Source organism: Mustela putorius, unplaced genomic scaffold, assembly GCF_011764305.1.
Source record: "Mustela putorius furo isolate JIRA1106 unplaced genomic scaffold, ASM1176430v1.1 tig00003859_pilon_pilon_pilon, whole genome shotgun sequence".
Lineage (NCBI taxonomy): Eukaryota > Metazoa > Chordata > Mammalia > Carnivora > Mustelidae > Mustela > Mustela putorius.
The window spans coordinates 32,581,912-32,595,752 of record NW_025422011.1 but is presented as its reverse complement, the minus strand read 5'-3'; the positions used below and the strand labels follow the sequence as shown (position 1 = coordinate 32,595,752).

Here is a 13,841-nt window from a genome sequence, read left to right as displayed (position 1 = left end):
CTTAGAGACTTCCAGTCCAAGGAAGAGGGAACAGCACTGGGGGATGTTGGACAGAGGATACCCTGAACTTACATTTATAAGGGCGCCCTTGGTACTGTTGGGTGGGAGCAGGGAGACTGCCGAGGGCGCTCCTGCACAAGCCTAGGTGGGAGGCGGGGCAGGCTGGCGGCGGCGAAGGCGATAAGTGGTGAGGCTGAGGGTGTATTTTGAAGGTAGTGTCAGCTGTGGGTGTGAGAGCAAGGAACATCCCGTGGAGGACGACTCGGCCTGGGGCTAAGGGCAAGTGTAAGGAGTTCCCAGTTCAGAGGAAGTGAAGCAAGGTTTCTTTTTGGGTGGGCAGGGAGTGCAGGTAGAGGTCGGGTGGAGGCGTCCAGAGGCAGCCAGGGCTCGCGAGGAGGCTTAGGCCCGAGTTGCGACAGCGATGAAGCGGCAGCGCCAGCTCTCCAGGGAGGGGGCAAGCAGAGACAGGATCCCGGGCGTTGGGGACGACAGGCTGCACTGTCGGTCTGTGCGGAGTGGACGGAGTGGATGAGAGGCTGGAGGGAAACCACGAGACACTGGGTGAGAGCATGTCTGAAGCCAGAGGGGGTGCTGGCAAGAGCCGCGGAGAGCTCGGGAAAGGCGAGGCTCCGGCTTATGACTGGTGTCTCCGTGCCCCAGGGTGACGTGCCCCACTCAGCTCCGCGGCGCACAGGGAGGGCCGGGGTACGACGTGGCCATCCCAGCTCCGCCTTTCGGCACGGACGCCCGCCTGTGTCTCCCGGGGCCCCCAGGGGCCTAGCGCGGACACGCAGGTGTGCCGGCGCGGCGCTGGCTCTTTCCAGGCAGAGGCGAACGGCAGCTTCGTGGAAAACCCGTGAGTGGAAAACTTAGAGCAACAGCAGCTTGCCGTCGTTCAGGATGGAGTCTGGCACTGGGCGCGACTCGACTTCTCAGGGATGCCCCACACTCGGATGAGAAGTGTGTGTGACCGTGTACGTCTGTCACCTCCCGGACACACGACCTCATAGTGGCCGAGGTCTACCCCGGGCTCCCTAGTCTTTCAGGCGCGTGCGTTCGTGTGCGCATGCGCGTGCGCTGGGCGGGGGCGGGGAGCCCAGGCCGCGTGGCCGCGGAGGACAGCGCCCCGTCGTGGCCGCCTGCGTACCTCGCTCGAGCTCAGCCCCTGAGGTGCGGAGTGGCCCTGGCGGGGTCCCTGCAGGCTCCGGGCGATCTTTCTGAGGGTCATCCCTGCTCTCGAGGCTATTAGCAACCCCTCAGTGACAAGCCTAGGCGGCTACGCAAAAACACGCTCGCTTCTCGCTCGCCCTAAACACGAACAAGCCAGATCCTGTCTCTGACCCCACAGCCCCCACCGCCGCTGCACAGGGCAGTTCCTCCGCAGGCCGCTCCACTGCTTCCCTCTCACGGCCTCCTGGCCCCCTGCAGCCTGCCTCATCGGCCCCTCCCTCACCTAGAACGTGCTCCCTGAAGTCGTCAGTGACCCCAGGACACTGTCCAGTCTTGCTCTTCCCAGTTGTCCAGCAGCCTTCAGCGCTGGCTCGAACTGCCCTTCTCCCTTCCTTGTGGGGCGCAGCATTCTGGGTTGTTCCTGTATCTCCGGCCGCTCCTCGTGGCTCCTTCCGGGTCCACCCAGCCCAGGCCGGCCACTCAGCGTTACTGTCCTTGGGCGCAGGCTGGCTCTCTCCTCTTCTCTGAACTCTCGCCTGGGGCCCCCTGTCCGCCTCTCAGCTTGGGTTACTATCTGCTGTCCTGCCTCCCTAGTGTGCACTTCCGGCTCATTCCTGTCTGATTCCAAATATTCACTAGGGCACCTGAAAGGCACCTTAGCCTGGATGATTCAAGGCAAACTGGAGTCCTTCCCCACAGCCCTGCTCAGCCCCTGCTGCTCCCCAAGAGTCTTTGCAACTCAGAAAGCTAGGGGGCCTCACACACCTCACCCTGCAGTCTCCGTGGCCAGACTACCACCCCTTTCATCCTGTTGCCTCCATAGCTCTGAACTCTTCAGTTCTTCACAGCCTCACTGCCCCTTCCTAATCCTCACCACCTGCACTCTTCCCCTGGATCACTACAGTCTCTTGCATGGTCTCTCCACAGCCCTTCTCACTTGCCTCCCTCCAAGCCATTTTCCATGTTGTAGCCACTCTGCACCCGGGCTCTGCCTCAAGCCTCAGACATGGGGACACCAGTCTCCTAGAGAGAGTAGGGCCTGCTTAGGGTTGCAGTAGGGCTGGAGTTTCCAGGGCAGGAAGGCGAACCCGCATGCAGGCTGGAGGTTAGACACAGAGCTCACCCAGGCCTCCTTGGGAATGGTGAGGAGGCTCTGAACTTAGCAGTATCGGGTTTCAGAAAACACGGGGTCAGGGTCAGCAGAGCAGCTGGTAGTGGGGAAGGCCAGGCCCAGCTAATTTCCTGTCAGAAAGGCCCAGAGGCCCCAGCCCCTCTCTGGGCTGGCCACAGGGGAGGAGATGCCGGGAATGGCTCACATTCCTCTGGCTGGGGCTGCACTGAACCTCGGACCTCGGGGGAACTGCGGGGAGTGAGGAGGTGGATCTCTGAGGCCAGAGTCGGGGGTTCTCTGCAGGGACCAGGCATCTGGTGTGCAACCCTTCAACTGGAATGGGGCCAGAGACTGTACAGCAGACACAAAAGAGCGTCACAGCTGCTGAAGCTTTAGGGTAAATGAGCCCAGCCTTACATTGCAGATGAGGAAACAGGCTCAGACAGGACCAGATCTCACCAGGATCCCATGAGCGTCCTTGTTCTAAGCCCTGAACTCGGTTTCTTCTGGCTGGGTGTGCATTTCCTGGAAGGCCGAGCTTTGCTGAGCTGTGTGACAGTGGGGGATGATCTGGGCTAGGCCTGTGCTCTTCTTGGCAGGGAGGCAGGAATCCTTGCTTCCAGACAGGGATATATGCGTCTCAAGTGGTCTGTGGGGTGCGTGGCCCATGTGGAGAGAATGTAAGGGAGCTGAGTCAGTTGTGGGCCCCTCTGTCCTCTCCTGGAGGCCCTAGCTCATTCCATCCGCAGAAGAAACTTGATGTCCTGGTCAAGTCCCCAGGAGGGCGAGGTCATGGCAGTGTGCTCCTGGCCTTGAATGGCCCTCTAAGTGGCCTGGCTTGGCTGGTTGGGAGGTGGAGGTCAGTGATCCCTACTAATCTCCTTTCTCTGGTGCCGAGACTGGCCTGGTTGAAGTATGGATGACTAGGGAGGGCGAGATCGGGACACAGTCAGTCACTCAAGCCTGGGTTCAAGCCTGTCTCCATCAGACACTACCGTCTGACCTGGGCCTCTGACCTCTCTCTCCAAAGCAGGGAGCCCTCAGCTGCAGAGCAGAGGGTGGCCACTCCAATTCTCTCAAGTTGCATGGTGTGTCTGTGACTTGGGCAGGGGGGCCACCTGCCTGATGCTGTGGGACACAAGCCCTCCCAAGAGCCTGGCAGGGCTGCCCACCCCCTCTCCAGCAGGGCCTTCCTGGCCATCTTTCCTCCACTGGACTACTCAGAGGCTGTGGCCATTTTCAGGTCTCTCAGGCACCAACCTGATAGTCTTGTCCCTCTCCCCTCTCTCCCCACTGACTCCAGCAGGTAGGCCACCTCAGGGACGTCTCTCCAGCCCTGCTGCCTGCCCTCTCAGATCTGAACAGCCACAACAGCCCCCAGCCGCCCCCCACTTCCCAGTCCCCCTGTGCGTCTTCAGCAGGGAGATCTTTCTAAACACATGTCCCATCCTGGCTTATCTGCCTTTCCTTGCCCTCCTGCCCTTCCCCTTTGCCCAGCTGGCTCCCTCTTGTCCTAAGACTTAGCCTCCATGTCATGTATTCGGGTGTTAACCCGAAAATAAGGAGCCACAACAAGACGAAAATGAGGGTGTATTTGGGATCTAGGAATTGCAGTGCGCAGAGCACAGACTCTGGCAGTAACTGGGAAAAGCATCCTCCTGCCTAGGGGCAAGAGCGAGGGAGAGGAAGGGGGGCATTTTCGTGACTTGGTGCTAACAGGCCGCCCTGCTGCGGGGTGCACACTGATTGACTCTTGGGTTAACAACGGAACTATTCCTGGTATGCTCTAGAGACCTGCTCTGTCTTTCCAAAGCCCACAGCCAGCAGTTTTATGGCCAAGAAGGCTGCTGTCCACAGACTGTTGAGTCTGTGGACGATCTTGCCCAGTTCAAACACGGGCAGGTAAGGCGGTTTTCCTGTAGTGACCTCCTCCCCCCGCCCGCCGACTCATTTTAAAATGACTCCAGTCACGTCAGTTTTTCACGCTGGGAGGTCTTCTCTGACGCCAGGGGCTGGGCTAGGGTCTTCTCCCATAACTGTCCCCACCTGGTCACAGTTCTGATTACGCTAGATAGGACACCTTGCAGGTGTGGCTAATGGTTTATTTGGGGTCCAAAGTAGCCTCAACGGGCACCAGCACACAGCAAGTACCTATAAATGTACTGACTGACTGAACAATGAGCAAATGCATGGAAAGATGGGCCTCCGTGGTTTTGAGTGACTGCACCTTTTGTGGTAGGCTCCATCTCACGGTGGGAGGTTTGGGAGGAACGCACCCCATCAGGCTTCCCTGGCACCTTGCCTCCTGAAGTCCCTGCAGAGAAATGACTTCCAGCCGCCTCCCACTGTGAGGCTTCAAGTGATGGGGGTCACAGCAGGGATTCCCAACCCCACCTGTCAAACTCATCTGCCCCTGGGAAACGTGGATGTTGAGAGGGGTCACCAGAAACAGGTGGACTGTAGGTGACAGGTGGGCCTGTGTCTGACAGTGTCTGCATGCAACGTGCCTGTGTCACCAGGTGGGCCTGGCAGGAAGCCCCTGCTGGCGCAACCCCCGAAGCCCACACCTCTCATGGCATTCAGGCCCTCTACCTCCCTCTCCCCTCTCCCTGGGCCACCCCGCAGCCAGCATCCCTGTCCCGGGCTCCTGTGCCCTGCACACGCTTCTGTCACTGCAGGTCACTTGTATCAACCTGTATTTGTTTTCTGGTGCTGTTGTGACACATTACTGCCAACGTAGAGGCTTCAAACAGCTACTGATTGCTCTCCCGGCTCAGACTTCATCTGGTGACATGGCTACGTGCACCAAGAAGGGCAAGGTTGTTGCTAAGTGTGGGATCTGTTGTGGTGCTGCCTCCCTCAGGAAAATGGTGAAGAAAATGGAAATAAGCCAGCATGCCAAGTGCACCTGCTCCTCCTGTGGCAAAGCCAAGATGAAGAGATGAGCTGTGGGGATCTGGCATTGGGGATCCTGCATGAAGACATGGGACGCGGGCCACCTGGGCCCACAGAACCACTTCTGCCATCACAGTAGAGCCCGCCACCCGAAGACTGAGGAGCTGAAAGATCAGTAGAAGCTTCACCATTTGAAACATCGCTAGTCTGTAATAAATGGGTTAATTTATGTAACAACAACAAACAAAACCCAGATTTATTATCTTACAGTTCTGAAGGTCTGAAGTCCAAACGGGTCTCACTGGGCAAAACTCCAGGTGTTGGCAGGGCTGCATTCCTGCGGGAGGCTTGAGGGGAGGAGGTTTTCTTGCCTTTCCCAGCTTCCAGAGGCTGCCTACGGTCCTTGGCCCCCGGCCTCGGGCCCCGACCTCTGGCCCCTTCCATCTTCTAAGCCTGCAGTGACTGGCCATGTCTCTCATGTCACCCCTCTCTGCCACTTGCTTCCACCTCCTTCCTCAGCTTACAAGGACCCTTGTGATGGCATTGGGTGCGTCAGGATGATCTCTTGAGATCAGCTGATGCACAGCCTTAATTTCATCTGCAACCTTAACGCTCCTTTGCAGCAGCAGGTAGCACGTTCACAAATTCTGGGGGATGTGGCCGTAGATGTCTTCAGGGTCAGTGGGCATTATTCTGCACACCACAGATGGCCTGTCTCTTTCCAACTCTTTGGGCCTCTGACTCATCCATAGACTCCTCAGAACCCAGCCTGTACTGGGTTTATTACATATTTTGATAGATCTGATTCAGTCAAGTGATATACTGAGAACTCATTTGTGCTGGGTACTTTCATATGTATTATCACGACTTTTGTTCCCATTCTACAGGTGAGGAAAATAAGGCTCAGAGAAGTTGGGCCAAAGAAGCTGTATGTGACAGAAACAAGGAGCTTCCGTATATACTCCCTCAGGTGGAAAATGCAGACATCTTTGCTCCTTTGGGTCTAGCGCTCCAATGGAGAGAAACCCCTAGAACTTGGGTGGTGGCCATGAAAATGCACCTCTCAGATTTCAGACTGGCCCTTGTGGCTGCATTCTCATATCCTCAGGGTTTGCACTGAGGCCCACAGGCTGCTCTCAGCCAGTGACTAAGATGGCTTCCTTCTTGCGAGATACAAGATTTCTCTGACAGGCGGTTTTAATGACACAAGGGCTCCCCATTGGCCTTGCTCCTTTTAGATCCCAACTGCAGCCTCCAACTCTTCCACCCCGCCTCCCGTCCTTCTGTCTCTCGTTCACAGGGTCAAATCTGCATCACTGCCTCACGTTCCTCCCAACCTCCCCGACCTGTGCTCTGCTCATCTTCCCTCACACGTGTTCCCCTGTAAGTCTCTTGCACACAGAGAGTCCTGTCTTTGTGGAACGACCAGAACTAACATAAGTGGTCTGCGGAAACAGTGGCAAGATAGGGATTTGGGCCTGTTTGAGAGCGGATGGGGAAGAGGAAGCCGTCCTGGTTGATGGGGGCCCCAGATAGTCCCTTGAGTAAGGTAGCAGCTCAAATGCTAAAGATTTCACGGGTAAAGACCTGGGAAAATTTCCTAGGGGAGGGGAATGTTGTGGTAGGTGCGATCATCCAAGCATTTAAAAAATAAGGCGGGGGTAGGGGTGGGTGGCTGGGGATGGAAAAATGCCCGCTAAGAACTGACTGGTCACCGTGAACGCAAGCTGATATTCTGCGGAGGACTGAAGAGGGACCGCGGGCCACTGACAAGCAGTTACTGGGACAGCGTGCAAGCCAGCAAGCTTCCATGGAAGCTTACAAAGCAGCACTTATCTCCGGCCGTGGAGAACAGATGCAGCGGAGCGGCAGGCTGAAGATCAGAGTTGCACAGATAAGTCTGAACGCTCAGCCAAGCTACTTCTGTGAAGGTCAGAAAGTCTGGAACCCTGCGACATGAGATAAAGACCTCAGCGTGGATGCCCTGAGGATGTGGGCGCTGCAGCCTTCCTGAGCCTCCAGGCTTAGTTACAGAGACGGCCACCCCTCCTCCTAAGAGCTACCATTTCTGCTGTGCTGAAGGATGCCACAGAGGCCTCACCCCTGCTGGGCAACGGGTACTTTCTAGGGAGTTGCCCCCACTTCTTCCCCTACTGGCCATGGACGGTGATTAGGGTTGAATTCCAGAATAATCCAGCTGGGGACATACTGAGCCCGGTGGTGAAGGAAAGAGAGTAACATGAAAGAATAGTTAACTATCATAGACATTAGCAGGAGCCAGAGGAATGGCTCTGGGCTTGGATTTAGGGAACGCTTGATTAAGGGGGCTAGAAAGTAAGACTGGATAAGCAAGAAGTCATGGATTTGGGGGCACTTTCCTGAGACACAGATTTAATACCCTGGATGGGACATGAGGCGATAGGGCAGATTCTGCTGGGGTGGCTCTTAGAAGTCTGGAAAAAGCAGTGGAAATACCCGAGTTTTCCTGGCAGATGGTAAAGAAGAAATAAAAGAAGCTGGGCCAGAGTGGGGGTGCTGGAATGGATGTATTATGTAAGGCCAGTAAGGATGGAGGCTCAACCCACAGAAAGTTGTGGAGAAGGCACGTGGACCATGGTGTCCCTAGGTACAAAACAGGCAGCCAATAAGGTTCTGCTTCTTAAGTACAATGAAAAAGCCCACAGGAATGGAGGTGCAGGAGGCAGGCTCAATGTAAAGTCTTGGTCCCTTGCTCAGTTTCCAGACCTGAGTCAGTCTGAGGATCCGGAACCCATAGTCTAAAGAGGGGCCAGGGGTCTACGAGGAAGGACCCTGCAAAACTGCAGCAAGTATATATGGTGATTCCTGAAGTTTTCTCCCAAAGGTCTATGGCCATTTATTTGGGTGACTGTTCACTAGAGACAAGGGACTAGTGGATACCGGAGTTCTAGTTCACATGAATCTATGAGACTCAAAGCATCATCATGGGCCCTTTTTTAGAGTGGGGCCCCTGGGGGTCAGGGAAAAGGGGAATCACAGCTAAGGTCTGACTTGCAGTGGGCTCACTGTGTCCACGAAGTTGCCCAGCAGTCCCTTGCACCGAGGTGCTCCATCAGAACTCATATGCTCTTACAGCTGGAGTGACCCCCACATCAGGCCACTGGCTTACTGGGTCAGAGCAGTCATAGCAGAGAATGCCATGTGCAGACTTCTGAACGTGCTGCCTTCTCCTGGCTCCCTCGCCTTGCCCAAAGTAGTAAATGAAAACATCTCATCTCATACCAGGGTATATGGCAGAAAGTAATGCTGCCGTTAACAACTTAAAGGGCGAAGGGGTGGTGGTCCCTGCCATTTCTCCTTTTAATGCACCTGTCTGACCTCTGCATGAATCTGATGGATTCCGGAGGAAGATTAGCTAGACTGCCTCTGGCTGAACCAAGGAGGAGCCTTGCTCGCAGATGCTGTGCCAGACATGGGTCATTGCTAAAGCAGATTAATAAGGCCGTAGGTATGTGGTCTGCAGTCATTTGGTCAATGTGTTCTTTTCCATTCCAATTGGAAAAGAGGATTGGGAACAGTTCATATTCACATGGGATGGACAACAATATTCATTTACAGTTTGCCTCAGGGTTGTGTAAACTGCCTTGCCCTCTGTCTTAATGTCATGTCAAGAGATCAGGGCCATGTGGACATCCCACAGAACACCACACTGATCCATTACATCAATGACCTTGTGCTGATCAGGCAGGATGAGTAAGAGGTGTCCTGTGCTGGTGGTCACGGCTCAGTCACATGCACTCCAGAGTGTAGCATATAAAACTGGTAAAGATTTAAGGACCTGCCACTTTAATGAGGTTTTAAGGGGTTCAGTGGCCAGTGAAAGAAAGTCAAGAGTAAGAGAAATTATTGTATCTTCTATCCCTTGCCACTGTGAAGGAAGCACGGTGGATGGCAGCTATCTCTGGGATTAGGGACAACACAAGTGTTCTGGATGATGTGTAGGGCTGTCGGCTGCAGGGGGGTCCCACAGCAGGGGAAGGCTCTGCAACAGGGCCAGGCTCCTGTGCTTGGAAGCCGGAGGTGTTGGGAATGTTGGCAGTGGGAAAGGGGAAGAGGTAGTATGGTGCTTACGGCACGGCTCAGTGGGAAAGTCCCAAAGCAGGCCCCTTGGATGCCCCAGCAGGGCCATGTTAATAGCAACAGCGAATTACACACCATTTTGAGGAACAGTTTCTAGCATGTTACTAGAGACAGAACACCTCACCAAAGTACACCAAGAGGGACATCTGAAACTGTCCATTATGACTTGGGTTCTATTGGATGCATCAAGTCATAAAAATGGATGGGCCTGGAGGCAGTCCGTAAGATGGAAATAACTACCTCTGGGATTGAGCCTGAGTAAGGCAAAAGGCAATGGGTAAACTGCACGGGGATACAGCATTAATAATTTTTTGGAATGATTACATGTTGAAATAATATTTTTGTTATACCGGGTTAAGTAAAAATATATTAAAAATAAGATGAAATGTTATTAAAATCAGTTCCATTTGTTTTTTAAAATTTTATTATTTTTTACTCTGTTATGCTAGTCACCATACAGTACACCATTAGTTTTTGATGTAGTGTTCCATGATTCATCATTTGCGTAAAACACCCAGTGCTCCACGCAGTACGTACCCTCCTTAATACCCATCACCAGGCTCACCCATCTCCTCACACCCCCTTTCTAGAACCCTCCGTTTATTTCGAAGGGAAAAATGAAGGGGGAGGAATTGGAGTGGGATACGCTACATCTGCTTTTTTACTTTAAAAAATATACATTATATGGCTTGCTTTATGTATCTGACAGTGCTGCTTGAAGCCCTCTGTCTGCATCAATACTGCCTTATTCTTTGCTTAACCCATAGCTCCAGTGGCTGGTGCTGAAGGCATGTCCCAGTTATCACTCTGAGATGGTTCAGAAATTCTTTATGGGATGATGGGGTTATTTAATAACTCTTAAGAGAACTCCCAATGAAGTATTTAGAAATGTCTATTTCTGTTGAGAAGCAAACATGCTGTGCCATTAGCAGTCTAAGCCCTAGCCCTGGAACAGAGGCCACTGGGCAGAGGGCTTTGGGAAGTGAGAAGAACGAACCTGGGCCAAAGGGCTTGGGAAGCCAGACCTGTACAATGTGCTCCTTTCAGGATCTGCATCTTTCCAGAGCCCAGCCATAGAAAGGTTTGTCACAAGCGCCACAGGGGAGGGGTGGTGGCAGCTAAGCTCCTTACAAGGTGCAAGGCCTTAATCTTTCTTCCTTGGAATCCAGTGTTCTTCCCCCCCCCCCCCCGCCCCATAGCTAAGACCTGAAGAATGAAGGGCATCCGGATATTCTCGTACTCAACCCCCAATCTCAGTAGTTTCTCTTGTGAATGAAGCAGGGCAGAATCCTGGGACCAGTGAAGCCTGAGAGCCCCTGCCTGGATCACCTGAGCCCTCTAGACTGAGGCAACCTGAAGGCTTCAAGGGCCCATTCTGCCTGGCTCAGAGTGGGATCCTGGATATCAAAAGACTGAGAGGTTCAGCTCTGGGGTGAGAACCCCAATTCTGTTGGCTCCATGTTGAGATGTAGCTAAGGTCCCCAAAGTAAACTCAAGGGTTCAACCAGAAGAAACGTTGCCCAGAATGGAAATCACTGATCCTTCATTTGTGCTGTTTTAATGATTTCCTGAAACAGAAAAGCCAGCCACCTGACTACAGTTCAGTTGTTCCTGCCTAAAATTCTCACTAACTGCTACATACCATACATAGGAGGTAAACCTGTGACCGAGAAGACGAAAAGGACTCCAACAATTTCACACTGCCATGAGAGGCACAGGGTGGGAAGAGTGGCTTCCGGTCTCTTACTTAAACTCGGCGGCTGTGTGTCTAGAGCCCAGAAGCTCAAGCCAGCATGTCCAGTGTCTAGTGACCACCTAAGCAAGGCACGAAATGAGCTGTTCCACCCTTGAATTTTTAGTCTCATACATAAATCCTGGATTTTGCCTTCTGAGCAGTATGCACTACACAGTGAGTTTTATTTCACAGCAAATGAGGATGCTTTTTCTTAAGAAATAAATTTAATTCAAGGTGGTTAGTGACTGTAAGGCATGGAACACCTTTACGAAAGTTAAAAGAATCCAGTTATAAAAGAAGCACTGTGCACAGTCTCAAATAGCTGAAGGTACAATGGGCTCCATATTTTACAAAGTACAAAAATTATTTCATATACAAAGAAAAAATACAAATAATGTGCAAAAATCATTTTCACAGGTGGCAATTTATAAAATGAAAATGATAGAAAAATCCTTCATTCTTATTTTTCCCCAATTTCTAATATATTAACACAGTTCTATTTCCTAGTGTGTAGATAATTTTAAATTTGAAAATCTGATTTATTTGTAATCTACAAAGACAAAGTGGTTTCTTATCTTTTAAAAAGGGAACTATTTTCATGACTGAAATCTTATGCATGAATCAGTTAATTTTATATTAAATTATAAGTAGGCTATCTGAAAAACAAGGATATAGAAATCATATATACATATTTTTGAAATATTAGTTTGGTATTTAACATATTAACATTTCAAAATGACGCTCTAGCTACCTCTGACTCCAGCCGGCCACAGCGCCTGTGAGCAGGGATCTCGCTGCGGCCGCTGGTGGGGAACACACAGCATTCCTCAGATCTTTAGCTGAACAAAGACAATATTATCAAAAGTAAAGAAAATCTACCGACCGTGCTTACTCTTCATGTGCAGAAGTGCTGTTTGGGCAACTGATCATGCCACCGTGTGAATGCTGTCTACACAGCCTGTCACAGGTGTGCTGTGCTCATGGACAGCTGGCTTCTGTCTTTCTAACATCTTCACTTCATTAAGAGTTCAGTGCAAGGGTTTATTTTGTGAGTTAGTGCATTCGGCTTTTTGCATGTTATTTCGTGTAAGAAGCTGTCAGGGAGCAGAAGAATACATAGGAACACAAAGTCCTGGATCCTCAGGGCACCTTTGGCCTAGAAAATTCAGTGTTTTGGAAGCAATATTTTCCTGCATTGGCCTGGTCATTGTTGCATCATTCCCTGCCATCTTTTTCCTTCAGGAGAATCCTGTGTGTGCCCCCTTTGCCTGCCACTGAGCACTGAGGTTCTTGTATGATCCCCAGTGGCCAAGCAGGGGTTATGGAAGCACCTTTAGGCAGCACCAGAGAACTGAGCATCTCTAAGGTCAGACAGTAAGAGTAGGAACTATTCTGCTGGGAAACCTGTTCCAGACAGAATGTAAGATCAACTTGGACAGTTTTGATTTTTGCTTGTCAGAAAGTTCTTCAAGGAAATTATGACCTTGGTAACAAAAAGGATCTAGTTTCATCAAGAAGGAGTCAAGTAAGTGGTAGCCATTTTGCCTAGGGGATGGATTACAGTTGGCTCAGGAAGCATTCTTCTGGTCCCTAACCACTAAGACCCTGTTAGAACAACCTAGTGCAAGACACAGGGAGTGCCTGGGGCTCTTGGCCAGCCCTCTGGGATGCATTCAATCAGGCTAAGCAGACATAGCAACTGCTCAAAGAGGGCACTGGGTAAGACTGGGCAGGAGAACTTCAGGCCTGGGATGACTCTTTAGAACCAAACAGGAAGCTGTCAGCTGCTCAAGGATTCATGCACTTTGTTCTATCTGGCAGCTTGAGTCCTTCCTCCCTCTTCTGCTTGGGTTGACCAGGGACATCAGGCATCAGAGATACAGCTCTGAATCCTGTCCATCCACTGCTGGGCACTCTGTCCATCCTGGGCACAGAAGTTATACACACGTTTGCTGGTCTTGAGCTACAAAACCGAAAGACAAGAAACACAGATGAAGGGCAGGCCTGCTCTATGGCTTTGGGCAAGTGTGTGAATCAATCCCAGTGAACTTCCCTTCCCATGCCACCCCAGAACCTCTATGTTCTCTCTCCCCTCCACTACCATACTGTCATTGCCTTGATGGTCACTTCGTGTTTTGGGTCCCCAGAGTCACTGAAGATGTTAATAGAAGGGCACTGGCAGAAAAGGAGACATGCTAGGAGAGTCTAACTTCGCATTTTCCTGGGCCTTCCTTGACTAAGAAGGCGGGTCAAGAAGGGCTGCGGAGTCTCTGGCCTCTCGCGGAGTCACAGATGCAGCAAAGGTGCCACGGAAGCTTCCTGTGATCCTCTGTGAAGCCTGAGAATCGTCCACACCATGAGCAAGTCACCTTTCCTGTCCTCTTTCTATTCCTTTCTCTAAAGGCTTCAGCTGGGGCCACCCTGGAAGCCCAGACTCAGGGAAATGGCTTCATAGCCAGAACAGAGCCCTCACTATGACTGTGCTCTTTATGAAGCCCTGCTTGGCTATGGGAACTAAGCAGAACTAAGAACCCCATTGTGTGGCCCATAAAATGCCCCAAGGCTCACCTAAGGGCTGCTGAAGATGTTAGGGCAAAGAGTCAGCATGTATGACTATGGACAATTTTTATGGACGGTCAAGCATGAAGACCACTGGATCCAAAGGGAAGTAGCATCTTCTTGACAGTAGGTGGTGAGTAAAATAACTAACAATATTTAACAGGGAATTCATTTTCCTCCATATGTGGCTGGATACCCGCTGAAGAAGTCCTTTGTGCAAAGTAATATGCAGCCTTTTTGAGACATCTGAAC

The 13,841-nt window shown here is 51.9% G+C and overlaps 1 protein-coding gene and 1 pseudogene across 3 annotated transcripts in view; one reads left to right on the top strand and one right to left on the bottom strand.

The window, feature by feature from the left end:
* Nucleotides 1-5,016: 5,016 nt before the first annotated feature.
* LOC123387740 lies at nucleotides 5,017-5,396 on the top strand (annotated as a pseudogene).
* A 5,836-nt stretch (nucleotides 5,397-11,232) lies between these two features.
* Nucleotides 11,233-13,841, bottom strand: part of SBF2 (SET binding factor 2) — a 468,206-nt gene continuing 465,597 nt past the window's right edge. For all 3 annotated transcript variants that reach the window (XM_004751963.3, XM_004751964.3, XM_045065843.1), the window contains one exon: nucleotides 11,233-12,993. In XM_004751963.3, the coding sequence (XP_004752020.2) occupies nucleotides 12,895-12,993 (99 nt within the window). In that variant the 3' untranslated portion in view covers nucleotides 11,233-12,894. The remainder of the gene's footprint in view (nucleotides 12,994-13,841) is intronic.